General features: G+C 44.5%; 1 protein-coding gene across 4 annotated transcripts in view; it reads right to left on the bottom strand.

The window, feature by feature from the left end:
* The window catches only part of APBB2 (amyloid beta precursor protein binding family B member 2), a 76,859-nt gene that overhangs the window by 44,545 nt on the left and 16,891 nt on the right, over positions 1-15,423 (bottom strand). For 2 of the 4 annotated variants that reach the window (XM_088524768.1, XM_088524770.1), the window contains exon 3: positions 2,677-2,885. In XM_088524768.1, the coding sequence (XP_088380894.1) occupies positions 2,677-2,885 (209 nt within the window). The remainder of the gene's footprint in view (positions 1-2,676; positions 2,886-15,423) is intronic. The other 2 variants (XM_088524769.1, XM_088524771.1) reach the window with 1 other exon arrangement.

The raw sequence follows: 15,423 nt of genomic DNA, 5'->3' as shown, positions 1-15,423 counted from the left end.
ATGCTCAAGCCATAATTACTTCGGATTAAAATTTGCTAATGAGAATGATGATTATTTTATGAACAAAAAAGTGACTTATAGCATACACCAAAGACAGACATTTTTCATCTTTCCTTTGTAAACTCCTTTTTCCACTTGCATGCAGAAAAGTATCACTTCCCCTCACCCAGATTTTTCTCTGATTCGCTGTTTAAGAGCCCCCTAACAGTCCTCTTCTTTATACTAAATGTTCAAGGTATGTTACCAAATAAAAATGTTTTTTGATCTGTTCTTTGTGGGCTGCCCTCAGCTGTGAGCCACATTCTACCAAATGAAGTCAAGCTTCAGTATTTCACATCCTTTAGGAGACAGGGACACAAATTAAAACAACAAAAAAAAAACAAGGAAAACAAGACGGGGAGATAAAAAAAAAAAAAAAAGCATTACAGAAGGGAAAGGGGGGTCAGGGAAGAATGAGTGTGTCTAAGTGCTCCTAAGTTCATTTGACAACCCTCAAAAGCTAAAACAGCCCAAATAAGCTCATCTCCAGAGCAGCATATAATGCTTCACAGACAAACGTGATAAAGGTAAAAAAGTCTTTTATGGACTCACAAAAGTGTATTAGGACAGGCATGAAATGCTGCCCATGCCAGCTTTCGATCCTAGATTGTATTCTTTCATCCATCCAAAGCATACACATCCCCTGAGCTTTTGAGCAAGAAATACATGTTCTGACAGAGGGGAATGAGGTAAAACAGTCCTTTCCAACCAGACTGTCCTGGAGCACAGGCTCCCAGGCAGTGACGTGCAAACCAGAAGTGCTCAGATCATTCATGGCCCAACCACAAGCTGGAAGCTGTCCACAACTGCTGATGCTGCCAGTGGTAGCACCACTGGATAAAGGCACTTGGGAATCCCTACTCTAGATCAGTTCCCCATCTTGTGTCAGACTGACAGTATCCCGGACTCCCAGGTTAAACCGTCACACGGAGGGAGAAGGGGAGCTTTGGGGACAGGCTTCAGGTGCAGTGCACAGGGATTGCACCCTTTCCCTGCAGCGTTTCCAGACCTTGCCTATGTACAGTCAAAGTCCTGAGTCCAACTCAGAGCCTGATTGTGAACCCTATTACTGTAAGTCTTCTGATATTTTATTACAATCTTTATGGTGACTGAGTCATAAATCAGTATTGTTTAAACAATAACACCATGTTAGAACCTTACCAATGAAAGCAGAAACCTCCAAGAGACAAATAATCTAGTATACATCTGCAATCAACATTCACTGTATAATATTAGCATATTAATATAAATATTGGAAGATCATTAACCACCTGTGACATCTTTACATGACTGCATATGGTCTTGATACTGCAGGCACATCTGCATATGCATAAAGCTCTGCTGAAGCAGATTCTCTACTGAATTATAACTTCTGTTGCATCAAAATGACCTTCTCCACGCTCACCAGTCTTCAGGGCACAGTGCAGCCCACAGGAACTTGACTGACAGAAACCATAAAGTGTTGCGCTGAAGTTTGCAACTTTATGAGTAACGTTTATGAGCATGTCTCAACAATCCTTCTATAGTTATGGATAAGAAAGTATGTGTTTAAGCCTACACAGGGTAAAAGTTTCAGAATCAAGACTGTAAAGGTACTTGAATGTCCTTAACATCACTTAACTTTTGTTTATATTATTTAGGTACACTTACCAACAAAATCAAGAACAGGATATATGTCATACCTAAATACATCAAAATAATCAAGGATCAGCTGATCCCAAGCCAAAAAACAAAGCTTGTACAAAGGATTCCACTAAGAACATGAAATTTTGGAGCTTTTTCTGAGCAATTAATATGAAAAAGGATTATGTTTCAAAACAATTTGATTTTGCATTAGGGTTTTATTTTGTAGAAGGCTTTCCAGCATATTAAAAGAAACTGATTGCACAGTTCGCAGAGCACTCTTCTTTCTGAGTATTTATTTTATGTTTCTATGTATATGACATCACCCAACCCTCTGGATTGTCCCTGAATGGGTTATTTTCAAAGGCTGCACTACATATTGCTCTTTCTGCCCATGTGAAAGACAGAGTGCATTCTTTCTTTCTTTCTTTCTGTTTCAAGGTAAAGATTGACTGCAACGCAGTGATACACTTGGGCAGATATTTTATACTGGCAGGACATTAGCAGGCTTACACTTGAGAATACTTGATGTTTATTTAATAGAATGTATCCTGTAAAGGAATTGCCATCTCAAGTGAAGACTCAGATGAGATGCCTTTATGTGATACTTCTACCAAATGAATCAAGAAGAATGTGGAATTACTAAGACTCCACACAGAAGACTGTTAATGTGTAAATATTTCGTGTACCCTTTACCTGCATCATGCAGTAATGCTTTAACACATGCTAGAGAGCCTCAATAATCACAGACTAAATGTCTAATTTACACAAGATATGATGTCTGATTTCACACCATATATCCACAGTTTAGGACACCTCATGATTCACCACCACTGGAAGACGGCCCTGGGAAATAGATACTTACGATTTATTATCGACAGAGAGCTATGCTTTGGGATAATACCATGCCTCACATTCTAAAGCTCATTTTGCTAACAGTTAAGCCTGAAACTTTAAAAAGTTATTTCAGTTTTCTTCACAGTATGCAGTACTTAAGAATCCACAATATTTTACCTCAGTTTCTGGAGTGGGAGATGGAGTAATGGAGCCAAGTGATCCCTTCCGTGAGCCCTGGAGATCCGATGGAATGGACACAGGACGCTGCCACTGAGTTGTTCCTGTTGGTATGTGCCAGTAGTAGATCCCAGCGATGTCATTGATTTTTTTCCAGCCAGGTGGTAAGTCAGGGTCTGTCTGAAATGAATGATCACTCCATATATCTGCTGGGATCAGAAAAAAGAAAAAGAAAAAAGAAGATGTATTAACAAGACCTTGTTAATAAGATACAGATAAATTTTCCATGGGTTTGACTCTGATGCAAATGATACAAGATGAGTATAGCTGCTGATCTGCTTCTGCGTAAATCACAGAATCACAGAATCATAGAATGCTTAAGGTTGGAAGGGACTTCTGGAGATCATCTAGTCCAACCCCCCTGCACATGCAGGGTCACCTAGAGCACGTGGCACAGGACTGTGTCCAAGCGGGTTTGGAAGGTCTCCAGAGAAGGAGACTCCACAACCTCTCTGGGCAGCCTGTTCCAGTGCTCTGTCACCCTCACTGTTAAGAAATTTTTTCCTTAAGTTCCTGTGGAACTTTTGGTGTTTCAGTTTGTGGCCATTACCTCTAGTTCTGTCGGTGGCCACCAGTGAAAAGAGGCCAGCACCATCCTCCTCACTGCCTCCCTTGAGGTACTTATAGACACTGATCAGATCCCCTCTCAGCCTTCTCTTCTCCAGGCTGAACAGGCCCAGCTCCCTCAGCCTCTCCTCATAGGGCAGATGTTCCAGGCCCCTGATCATCCTTGTAGCCCTGCGCTGGACTCTCTCCAGCAGCTCCACATCCCTCGTGTACTGTGGAGCCCAGAACTGGACACAATACTCCAGATGTGGCCTCACCAGGGCTGAGTAGAGGGGCAGGATCACCTCCCTCGACCTGCTGGAGATGCTCTTCTTAATGCACCCCAGGATCCCATTGGCCTTCTTGGCTATGAGGGCACACTGCTGCCTCATAGCCAACTTATCATCCACCATGACACCCAGGTCTTTCTCCGCAGAGCTGCTCTCCAGAAGGTCAGTCCCCAGCCTGTACTGGTGTCTGGGGTTATTCCTCCCCAGGTGCAGGACCTTGCACTTGGCCTTGTTGAATTCATGAGGTTTTTCACCGCCCAGTTGTCCAGTCTGTCCAGGTCCCTCTGGATGGCAGCGCAGCCCTCTGGGGTATCAGCTACTCCTCCCAGTTTGGTATCATCAGCAAACTTGCTGAGGGAGCACTCTGTGCTTCATCCAGGTCATTGATGAATAAATTGAACAGGACTGGACCAAGGACTGATCCCTGGGGGACCCCGCTAGCTACAGGCCTCCAACTAGACTCAGCACCGCTGATCACCACCCTCTGAGCTCTGCCATCCAGCCAGTTCCTAATCCACCTCACCGTCCACTCATCTATCCCACACTTCTGGAGCTTGCCCAGGAGGATGTTGTGAGGGACGGTGTCAAAAGCCTCGGTGAAGTCGAGATAGATGACATCCACCGCGCTCCCCTCATCTATCCAGTTGGTCATTCCATCATAGAAGGCTATCAGGTTAGCCAAGCATGATTTCCCCTTGGTGAATCCATGCTGACTACTCTTGAGCACCTTCTTGTCCTCCATGTGCCTGGAGACAACAGCCAGTATGAGCTGTTCCATCACTTTTCTAAGGATGGAGGTGAGGCTCACTGGCCTGTAGTTGCCTGGGTCCTCCTTCTTGCCTTTTTTGAAGACTGGCGTGACATTGGCCTTCTTCCAGTCATCCAGCACCTCCCCTGTTCTCCAGGATCTTTCAAATATGATGGAGAACGGCTTAGCTATGACATCCGCCAGCTCACGCAGCACTCTGGGGTGCATCCCATCAGGGCCCATGGATTTGTGGGTATCCATTAGGTGCTCTCTGACCCAATCTTCCTCTACCCAGGGCAAGTCATCCTCTCTCCAGGCTTCTTCTCTTATCCCTAGGGCTGGGACTCTAAGGGGCTGCCCTTGGTAAACACCAAAGCAAAGAAGGCATTCAGCAACTTGGCTTTTTCTGTGTTATTTGTAACCAGGGTGCCCACCCCATTCACCAGTGGACCGACATTTTCCCTGATCTTCCTTTTGCTGTTAATATATTTGAAGAAGTTTGTCTTGTTATTTTTAACATCCCTTGCCAGATTGCTTTCCAAATGTGCCTTAGCTTTCCTTGTTGCATCTCTACATTCCCTGGCGACGTTCCTGTGTTTCTCCCAGGGGGCCTGTCCTTTTTGCCACATTCTGTATACCGCCTTCTTCTGCTTGAGCATTGCCACAAGCTCCTTCCTCATCCATGCAGGTCTCCTGCTCCCTCTGCTTAACTTCTTACACACAGGGATGCACTGTTGCTGGGCATGGAGGAAGTGCTGACTGAAAACCAACCAGCTCTCTTGGGCCCCCCTTCCTTCTAGAGCTCTAGCCCATGGGATTCTTCCGAGGAGGTCTCTGAAGAGGCTGAAGTTGGCCCTCCTGAAGTCCATGGTTGCAAGGCTACTTACAGCCCTGCCTCCTGCTCCTTGTTGGATCCTGAACTCCACCAACTCATGGTCACTGCAGTCGAGGCTACCCCCACCTTCACATCTCCTACACGTCCCTCTCTATTTGTTAGCACAAGGTCCAGTAGCCCACCTCTCCTCGTCGGCTCCTCCACAATCTGCATCAAAAAGTTATCATCAACGCACTGCAGGAACCTCCAGGACTGTTTGTGCCTGGCTGTGTTGTCCTTCCAGTTGATGTCAGGGTAGTTGAAGTCCCCCATGAGAACCAGGGCCTGCGTCCGTGAGAATGTGAGGGTGATCTGGCTGTGACATCTGTCACCCCACTGATCACCAGGATTGATTCGGCTGATCTGGCTGGCTAGGTGAGCGTTCCCTTCCTCCCTCACTGCTCCATGTGCGTCCCTCCCGAAGCTGCGTGCTCGGCTCAAGGGGACGACCGTCCCCAGTTGAACGGTACGTCTCTTTGGTCAAGGGTATACAGTAGCTGTGCTCCCCTGCTAGAACTTCTCAACAAGATCAGGCAGCTGGGAGCATTCTGAGCTGGCATTAGGAAAATAATGCTCAGTTGAGTAATATTAATTTGCCTTGAAAACTTATCTATTAGTAAAAACAGATACACTGGAATATGCTTGTGTATGCTCTGAGATAAAATTAGGGAATTCAATTCTGATTTTCTAATCGGAGAGCTCTATTTTCTAGACAGATGCAGCCATATTTAACTGATAATTTTGTCAAGGACAGACAAAACTCATTTTATATTCTGAATTACAAGATAGAATAAAGATATTAAAGAGACGCAACAAATAAATAATTCACTGAAAAGCACATGCCATTGCTAACCAAGTTCTTTTGCAAAACTAATACTTTTATTACTTATTTTGTTACTATTTCTGGGGAAAGAGATAATAATCAACTGCAGACCTCGAGAATCACTCTTTAGGTCCTGTTCAATTAAACAAAAATAAAAAAAACACAGCACGCAGCAGTATCTTCTACAGAAAATTTGTGCAATAAGTGGGAACCATTTTGTTTTTCCATTATTTTGCAATGTCACAAACATGATTGTTCCCTCATCACAGTCATTGCTGGTAACACAGCATCAACCATCACAAGGGTAAAGTCATGCTGGTAGCACCACAGCAGACAAATATAACGTAGTGTATCTGAATGCAGTGCAGTCTTCCAGGTGCCATTCAGGACTGTATCGGTACCAGTCTCAGCAGACCTTAATGTAATTTATTGATATTTCCTAATTAGGGAGACTGAATGCCACAAAGCAAAAGAAAATGTTGAGTGGTTCAGGCTTTCTTCTGTAGGAGAGCTCAGTATCACTTCTACTGAAGACCCAAGGTACCCCTTTAGAAACAAATACGAACATGACAGCAGCTTTGGGGTCACCTTCCAGAGAAGGACTGCCAAGCCACAGCACAATATACTTTTAGTCGGGAAGGAGTAGGATGTATGAAAAAATTTGAGACAATAATTACTTATCAGCTTTTACAAAGGACTATGTTGAAGTAAAATGTTCTGTCAGGGATGACCTTTGCTGTAACAAAAGTGGAAAGGAAAAATATTAGTGCTTGATTCCCTATGGATCCAGCATCTTCAGTGTCTGTGGCAGAATAAATCTGCATTTACCAGCATAAAACAAGACTAATAATCCACCGCTGTAGACAGAGAAATGACACTGCTCACAAGTTCATTTATGACTAGCCCCATGCTAACATCTCAATGCATGATGCTCTGTGCTAGAGTAAATAAATCAAAGTATCTGCTTGAAGACGACTAGAAATACATATGAGCATATTTCTGAGCATCATTTGGAGCTTCATCCAACCCCTTCCCTTTCAGGAGGGTAAGATGGTGGAAGATTACAGTGTGTTTACCCACTACTCAGGGTCTGGAAGAAAACAGTGACATTATGTGATATAAATAAAAGCCAGTAACTGAAGCCTCAAAGGAAACGCAGCAGCAACCAAACTGTATGTGAACAGAAAAAGGACTTTAAAACAGACTGTACTGAACAATCCTTCTGCTTTCCTGTAGATAAGCCAAACAAAAACAGATTAAGCCACCTCCTAATGGTAGGAGTTAACTCCACTTCAAAGACAACTTAGTGGTGCTGATGAATCGAGTGCTGGGAAGGGAGATGGGACATTGCCTCTCTGTTCACTTAGGTGCCCATGCATGGAAGAGCCAGTCCTTAATGTGAATCACTACAGTTAAAGCAAATCTATTTCCTGATTGAAATATATACAGGCAAGGAAACAAGTCATACAGAGAGATGTGCTTTGAAAAAACGGTGTTTTTTAGGTGCACAGCTCTTCCTCAGGTGAAAATAAATCCCACCTTACTTCTACCTTTCGCTCAGTTGCAGGTAGGGCACTAAACTGTGGGCTAGGGCCCAGGAGAGTATTCTTATTAGGAGGGGAAGCTGCAGTCCTAAAACACTCAGCGTACATGGACTCCAAAAGAGAGACTGTAAAACTGCTACACAGACCGTCAGACTGCTGGAAATCCGAAATGGGAGGTACACAGTAGGATCACAGAGCATATCACAACACAACCACAACCAGCAAGCCGCACAGTTGAAAAGTGCTTCTCTGGAAAGCACATAAGAGCAGCAAAGTAGACATTCAATGCATGCTAGCAGAATGACAAAGTGAGATCATCTGCCTGCAAGACTCAACAATATTTGCAAGCATTTTACCCACATTATGCAAGTAGGCTAGGAGACCAAAAGGCACATGCTCTGCTGAGAGATGGATGACAGATCACACATTTCTCCTTCCCCTAAGTGGGGGACTTTAGTGCTCTTATTTTTTAGGCTTTTTTATTATTATTATTATCTGCTTTTCACAGTAAAGAAACTGTTTAGTGCCCAGGCTGGAATAATGATCGTCCGCAAGGTGACGTGTTCAGTGTTTGCCTAGTCTGGAAAAGTAATCTGGCCAATGGGACTTCTATAATACATTTTTAAGTCTCTTGCTTGCCTGTTTCTCCACTGCAGATCCATCATAGGCTTGAGCTTAAGAATAATTCAGAGTTGTTATCATTGGAGGCCTGACACTATGATTTCATGAGACAACCATTCACATTCCAGCAGTGGGTGGATATACTCTACAAACAAAGGAATTCAAACCAAAAACAAAGTTTTTCTTCCAAAGGAAAGAACTTTGCATCCAAGTCTCCTGGGTCAAAGACTGCAAAAACAGGGATGGTTGGCCCAACCCAGCAGTGTGTTGTCCAGGGTTCTGGCAGCAATGAGAAAGAACTAGCTTAAAAACTGATGGCTTTCTTGCTCACTGGGATGAGAGCATAAGGAAAGGACTGGCATATGGTGCCACGTGGGTGTTGCACATGCTCCCCTTCTGGGCACACAAGGGGAAGCACAAGAAAGGAGCTGCAAAGGCAAGAGCATATAAGAAGGCTTCATTAGAGAACAAAAAGAGTGGAGAGAAAGCGTGTTCCGCCCCCCTCCCCTTCTGAGTATCCAAAATCTTGAAACAAAAATATTTTCCTTCTGTCTTCTGGGCTTAAAGAAATACAAAACCAAAGGGAAAAGAAACCCACAAAAAACTAATCTTCTTGGGAAAATCTCGCGGAGTTCAGCAGAGAAGTATTTAACACAAAAAGAGTGCATTTCCCTGGCTTTGCCATATGAAAACTGAAGATACAGGCAGACTTTGGACAGGAGGAGAACATGTACTAAATAAATGAGAGGAGACAACAAACAAGGATAAAGCAACAAACTCCATTAAACAGCATAGCACAAAGAACACTGATCCCGAGTGCGTTTTTCCCATTTATTCCTAGCAGTGGGCTCAGCATACAGGTGCTAAATTGCTCAGGTTTAATCTAGCAACACACAGGAGACGATTTTTGTCCTCACTCTGCATGCACAGCAGCACCATCACAGCACGGCATCACCCAGCCTCGCGCTCCACAGCGAGGAGGGTCCCCCCGCAGCCTCTCCTGGGCCTCACAGGGAGAAGCACCAACGCCGCCTCAGAAACCAACGCAGCAAGCGGCAGGCCAGGAGCAGAACAGCGAGACACCAGGCAGCCCTGGTGGGCTAAATGGGGAGCACGAGTCCCCGCGGGGCGATAGGAGCTGGTGCTTTGGCACCATCTCTCCTCGCAGCCGGCGACAGGGACGGGTCGCCATGCCAACCCTGCGGCCCTCCCTGCCCAACTGCCGATCCGGCTGCACGCGCGCCGGGAGCTCCGGAGCGGCAGAGCCGCCAACGGCTCCCAGGAGAGAGCTCTGGGACCAACAGCACAGGAGGGAGCTCTGGGACCAACAGCACAGGAGAGAGCTCTGGGACCAACAGCACAGGAGGGAGCTCTGGGACCAACAGCACAGGAGGGAGCTCTGGGACCAACAGCACAGAAGGGAGCTCTGGGACCAACAGCACAGGAGAGAGCTCTGGGACCAACAGCACAGGAGAGAGCTCTGGGACCAACAGCACAGGAGAGAGCTCTGGGACCAACAGCACTGCGCACAGCCTCTGCCAAAACCAGTTACCCAACGGACCACGTGTCATACGGACCAGCCAGGCGACACTGACTTCTTAAAAATCTCAAAGATCTCAGGATGAGCTGCTAGTACCAATTTTTATGTGCTACTATATTTTTTTTAATACAAATTTTTATCTTTATTTTATGGTCTTTATTACTGTGCATGCTATGCGTTACTATAGGCATACAAGGCATTTAAACAGAGATGACTAATCTTAATGAGGAGAGAGGAGAGCAGATTTGTGAACACTCGGGAAACACTAAATCCACTTGTTTCAACACCCAGGCTTCTGCCTTTCAACCTCTGAAGAGCAGGCTGTTGATATGAGGCCCAAAACACCTGCACAATAACAAAGGAGAGCCTAGAAAAAGTGATCTGAGGGGAGCAAAACCCTGTCTGGAGAGGAAGGCAGAGAAAGGGGAATAGCAGGAATCCATGAAAGCTAGGGACAACCCCAAGTCCCATCTAGTGTCGCTGCCACGAGAGCGAGCTGCTAGTGCTGATAATACTCGTTACTGCCCTATGTCTTTCTCTGTTTTGGCTTGCAAGATAAAGTAAGATGTGCAAGAAAGCTTCCCACACCTTGAATTACTGTTGCTGCCAGCTCTGGAAGGGTCAGGATCAACCGTACTGCAAGGCACCCAGCACCATGCCCCAGAGCAGCACTAAATGAGGGACATGGAGGAGTCATCTCGGCTGGAATGAAGGTGCAACTACCTAAAGGTGCTGCAGTTGGAGCTCATACCACAGCCTGGGGAAAAACTCTCAAGCACGATGAGAGATCACAGCTTCCAGCCTGGGGATTGATGATCATGAGAAGAATTCAGTGACTAAGAGATGCTCAAAGCGTGCTGGTCAAGCCCAGGATTTGAGGCAGGAGCAGGCAGATACCCTCAGCAGGAACAAAAAGGAGTCCCAAGCTAAAGGCAGCAGCATAGAAATGAATGTCCTGCTGTGATTTAATGTCACAGGTCCTCCACTCTCCTTTCTTCTCTCATCTTTGAAAGAAGAACAAAAATCAGTCAAAAATATCAGACGTATCTGTTATCTCTGAGCAAGGAACACTATTTTCAGTATAACTACCTGCCAAGGATACTTGACCTTCCAGCTTTATGTAGTGCTGGGTCTTGTGATAAGGTGCCTTTGTACGAAAAGTATGGAAAAAAAACGCTATTGCCTAAAATATTAGCATGCAAATAGTCCCACCAACTTTGTGCTTAAATGCTTTAAAGGCATATACAATCTTAAATATTATACAAATAAAAGGCACTATTACCTTTGTTTCCACATAAAGAATCCCTTGCCAGTGTGATGTTTGCACTGAATTACCCCTACTTATAAGTACACTTCATGTGTGACCAGTAATTAGTATTAGTGGGTTTCTTTTATATTTCAAATTTTGAAATGCTAATTCTTTATTCTGCCCACTAGGTGGCAAAAGCCTTTTCCTTAAGAATGGCATCTGTCCAGAAGACAGCCAGTGCCGGTAGCACCTGCAGCTCGCTGTGTGACAGCCCCTCGTGTGCCCTTGCTGGTACAACCATAGGCAGCTTCAAACGACGACGCATCCGGAGCAACATCTTGCTGCTCCTCACCAGCACAATTCCTCTGCACATCAGTGCAAGTGGTTTTGTGAGCTGGATTTCCGGCATAAAACAGGCCAGCAGCAGTTTGCTTCTACCTTTACAGGACTTGCCATGCCTTTCCCCATGGAAAGCAGGACTTCGCAGCCTAGGGTGCTGTATTCTAGATTCCTACCCTATTTAACTACTTTTCATTGCTTTAAAAAGGCACCTTTTGTCTGGTGTGAAGAAGAAAAATCACTCAACCATCTCAGGAAAGGGACTGCTGGGCTCGCACAGCAATTGCTGCACGTGCAGCACCAGCAGGCGTGTTACACAACAGACTCAATGTGCACATCAAAATCCACTTGTGCATGCACCGAGTCCAGCCGTCCTACATCTGATCCTCTCTCACCCACAGCCTCACTCCCAAAAATTCACCTGTCTCGGCAACAGCCAGCTATTTGGCAGAAAAAACAGGGAAAAGTAGCCTACTCTGCGAGAACGTAGGGCCTGGTTCTCCTGTCTCATCAATGTGAATCCATATGCTGGTGTGAAACCACTGCCAGAATACAGCAGCGGCGGCTTCATCTGGGGCACTGAGCAAATATAATGCAGGTTAAGGAAAGAAAACAGCAAGATTCCATAGATACTGACCCAGAAGCAGTTAAACACAGATGTCCAGCTGACTTCATCCAGCCAAAACGCCTGCAGGGCTGAAGGGAAGGCTCTGCAGAGAGGAGCTCTGCAGTCCCCTCTGCAGGCACAGGACTCGGGCTGCCCCTGCCAACACATGGCCTGCAGCTCTGCAGACCCCCAACCAGCCCCAGCTCTCCCCACAGGACCTGCTGCATTGTCGGGCTTCCCTTCCATGTAACCCTGCACCACGGATCTGTGCGGATCAAGAACTACAGAGCCCAGTGCCTCCCGACCTGCGCTGGAATGGACTGGCTGTAAACAACAGTAGGGCCACGCAGACCCTGAGCTAGTTGCTATTACTACTTAAATGTGACACACGCACCATAAAGGATAGATCTTATTCTCTTACATTGCTATGCCACATTTCGTACCAAAGCCTGGTTTTAAGGAACAGCAGCCAGCTCAGGCTCTGCAGTTTCTAAGACATTTGCTTCCACTGAAGAATAGAAAGAGCCTCAGTAGTTAAAAGTTTCGGACATTGGTGAACCCTTTTTTATCAGTACCATAAAGACAGCAAGATGGAGCATGGAAGGAGGAAGCCAGGTAGCAGTGTTTTCTTTTCCCTTTAGAATATGAACTGCAGATAACAAGATTTGCCTAAAAAGCGAGGTCCTGAGCAAATGGCAATTTTGCTAATGTAGAATACTAAGAAGCTTTCTGACTTCAGGAGAGAGCAAAATAGGGAAATAGAGGAAGGATGGTGTTTCTCTGGAGAATGCATTGCCAAAGAATATCGACAGTTAGAAATTTTAAGGAAACACTCGCTAGTGCATTTTGTGCTTGTGATTGGCAGCTCATTAAAAGCAGTAAGTTGGTCAGTGAAGGGTGATGCAGACAAATGATGGCTAAACTAAAATTGCTTTTCTTTGACAGCTTCATTTACAGTGCTAAGCAAATGCATTAGAAAAGCCTCTTTTTCAGAATTTAACGATTCAATGAAAATAGAACATAAAACTGAATTACAGTCGAGTTACTCTGAAATTAAATGTTTTGTTCAGAGACCAGCAAAACTTGCAGGAGCAGCCGTTTTATATTGCAGACAAGACGTTTGTACTCCCTCGGTTTATGCAGATAACACTGCTTCGCGCTGAGCAATGAAAACAATGAATTTATCCTCCCAACCACCTTGTGAGGCGAAAGGGCAGGAAACCCAGTTTAAACAAAGCGTGGCAGAGGCAGCGAGCTGAGATCCATTAAAATCTCCCCCAAATCTGTGTCCAGCTCTGTGCCCTTGTGTGTGTCCGAGCACAGACTCTTCCTGCCCCAGTATTGTTAGGTGAAAATTTTACAACTTGTGGACATGGCAAAGGACTGCAGTGGTCTTGGGAAGCATGAAGACAGGATGAGAAGAGTTCTCCTTTGGGATTTATATTTACCTTTGTTGCTATGGAAAAAAAAAGAGACTGCAAATTGGACCATGCCCTGTTTTGATTATTATTTTTAAGTTCCTTTACTTTTACTTTTGTATTCTACTACTAAAAGGCCCACATTCAATGGTGGGCAATAAATTTAACTTTGGCCACTTTGGAACGATGAAAGTCACTAACGAGGCCTTTGAAAGTAGCAATTTGCTACTTACTGGCAGTCAAAATAAGTTGGATGTCAGGACAAAAATCACACCTCAAAAGAGAGGTATTCTATGCTGAGAATACCATGGGACTACTGCAAACACTTCCCATGCCATATTATTAACATGGACATAGCAGAACTGGAAGATAACAAGGACGGTCACAGATAAGAAACCTCTTCTGCGGATGGAGAGATACTCTTACATCTGGAAAAGAAGTGACAGGAGGAGGCTGAAGGGTATCACAGAAACCTGTAAAATCAAGAATGGTGTGAAGAAGGCCAAGATGGAAAGGAAACCATCATTCACTGGTACTTGCTGCCTCCTTTCACAGCGGAGGAAGTGGCACCTAATGAAATTATGGGAGAGCAATTTTATAACAAAAGGAAGCACTTGTTCATACAACACAAAATCAAATTGTGCAACTCTGCCACAGGATGTTGCAGATGCCAGAAAGACAAATGAGACCAAAAATGATTAAATAAATTCCTGTTAGAGAAGTCCACCATGAGCAATTAAAGGAGATAACAGGCATGACGTACCAGTTCTAAAACCCCATTCCTGAAAGCAACAAAGATAAGGCAGGGGCAAGGACCTCCCTGTACCCCAGCTTTGGGTTTTCATTCCCCCAATAACTTCCTGCCACTACAACTGCCAGAGGCAGTTCTCAAAGAACTAAATAAACATTGTATTTGTTTTGCAGTATTTAGTAAAAACAAAATATATATTTACACACTAGATTAGATTAAAAGCCATATCCAATATGAGGATCCTCCCAAGTTTCCTTTTAGGGGATGTGTTCCCAGAAGGAAAACTCATAATAAATTTGTTCTCTGGAGCATAATGGTAGGCAATATCCTACCCTGTGACACACAATCCCCTGACGTGTAGTAAGAGAGGAATCATGGAACTGAACATATTATCCCTAAGCATTTTTCAGCTTCAATTTTATATTAAACATACATTCATAAGGAGATGTTATTCCTTTTATGCAAAACTGTTCAGAGCATCCAAATGATGAAAACTTGTTCACAGCTGACTAAGTCTATCCAGTTACATATCTTGATGAATGGAAAAAGAGAACAATTTAGAACTATCATGAAAAATAGTCACTATGAGCAGACCTTACTCTGCGCTTACTGTAGAGCAGTCCGCTTTTCCTTTGATTTTGATTTTTTTAATGTAAAATTGGTGAGCTAGATTTAGACATTAGATGGGGAGTTTGGAGGGTCTTTGTGTGTCTGTATTTAATGTCACCAACTCCACTTAAAACTACAGCTCTCATGCGTGCTAATCACACCAGTGCAAAAGAAGGCCTGTGGTCGTACATGTTTACAGTCCCGCTTCTCTTACACCATTTACATTCCAGAAAAACTAAGAAAAAGAAAGGAGAGATGACAGCCACATACTGGGTGCAAGACGCTAAATTAGAAATTCACTGTTTCTGCCCTACTAACAAATTCTTAGTGAATCCTGCCCCCTTCTGAAAACAGAACTAGCCCAGACAACATCGCAGCAGCGCGACACGCAACCCTGGCAGAGCATCTGTAAAACAATAAGCCAAAAGAGAAACAGCTCAAGCAAATAAACCTGACCTGGTGGCCTCTGCTCTGACCCTTTTGTGAAAGTTTTGCCAAAGCAGGAAGTAGAAAGAGCATTTTCTCTCTCAAACTTTGAACACCACCTTTCCTCTAAGCAAGTCATAAAGTAACCAAGTCAGTCCCCACCACAGACCCTCAGGGATCTACCGAATGAGCTATTAGATCTCTTCGTCGTTGCAGAATTAAAGCTGTAAGGCTCACTTATTTCAAAATGTTTACTTTCAAAACACTAAATTATCACAGCAAAGCAAAAAGAAAGATTGTTC

This window comes from Tinamus guttatus, unplaced genomic scaffold (genome assembly GCF_059628265.1).
Source record: "Tinamus guttatus ecotype Peru unplaced genomic scaffold, ASM5962826v1 Tinamus_guttatus_pri_ptg000213l, whole genome shotgun sequence".
NCBI lineage: Eukaryota > Metazoa > Chordata > Aves > Tinamiformes > Tinamidae > Tinamus > Tinamus guttatus.
The sequence above is the reverse complement of the archived record's forward strand: the minus strand, read 5'-3'. Positions and strand labels throughout refer to the sequence as shown.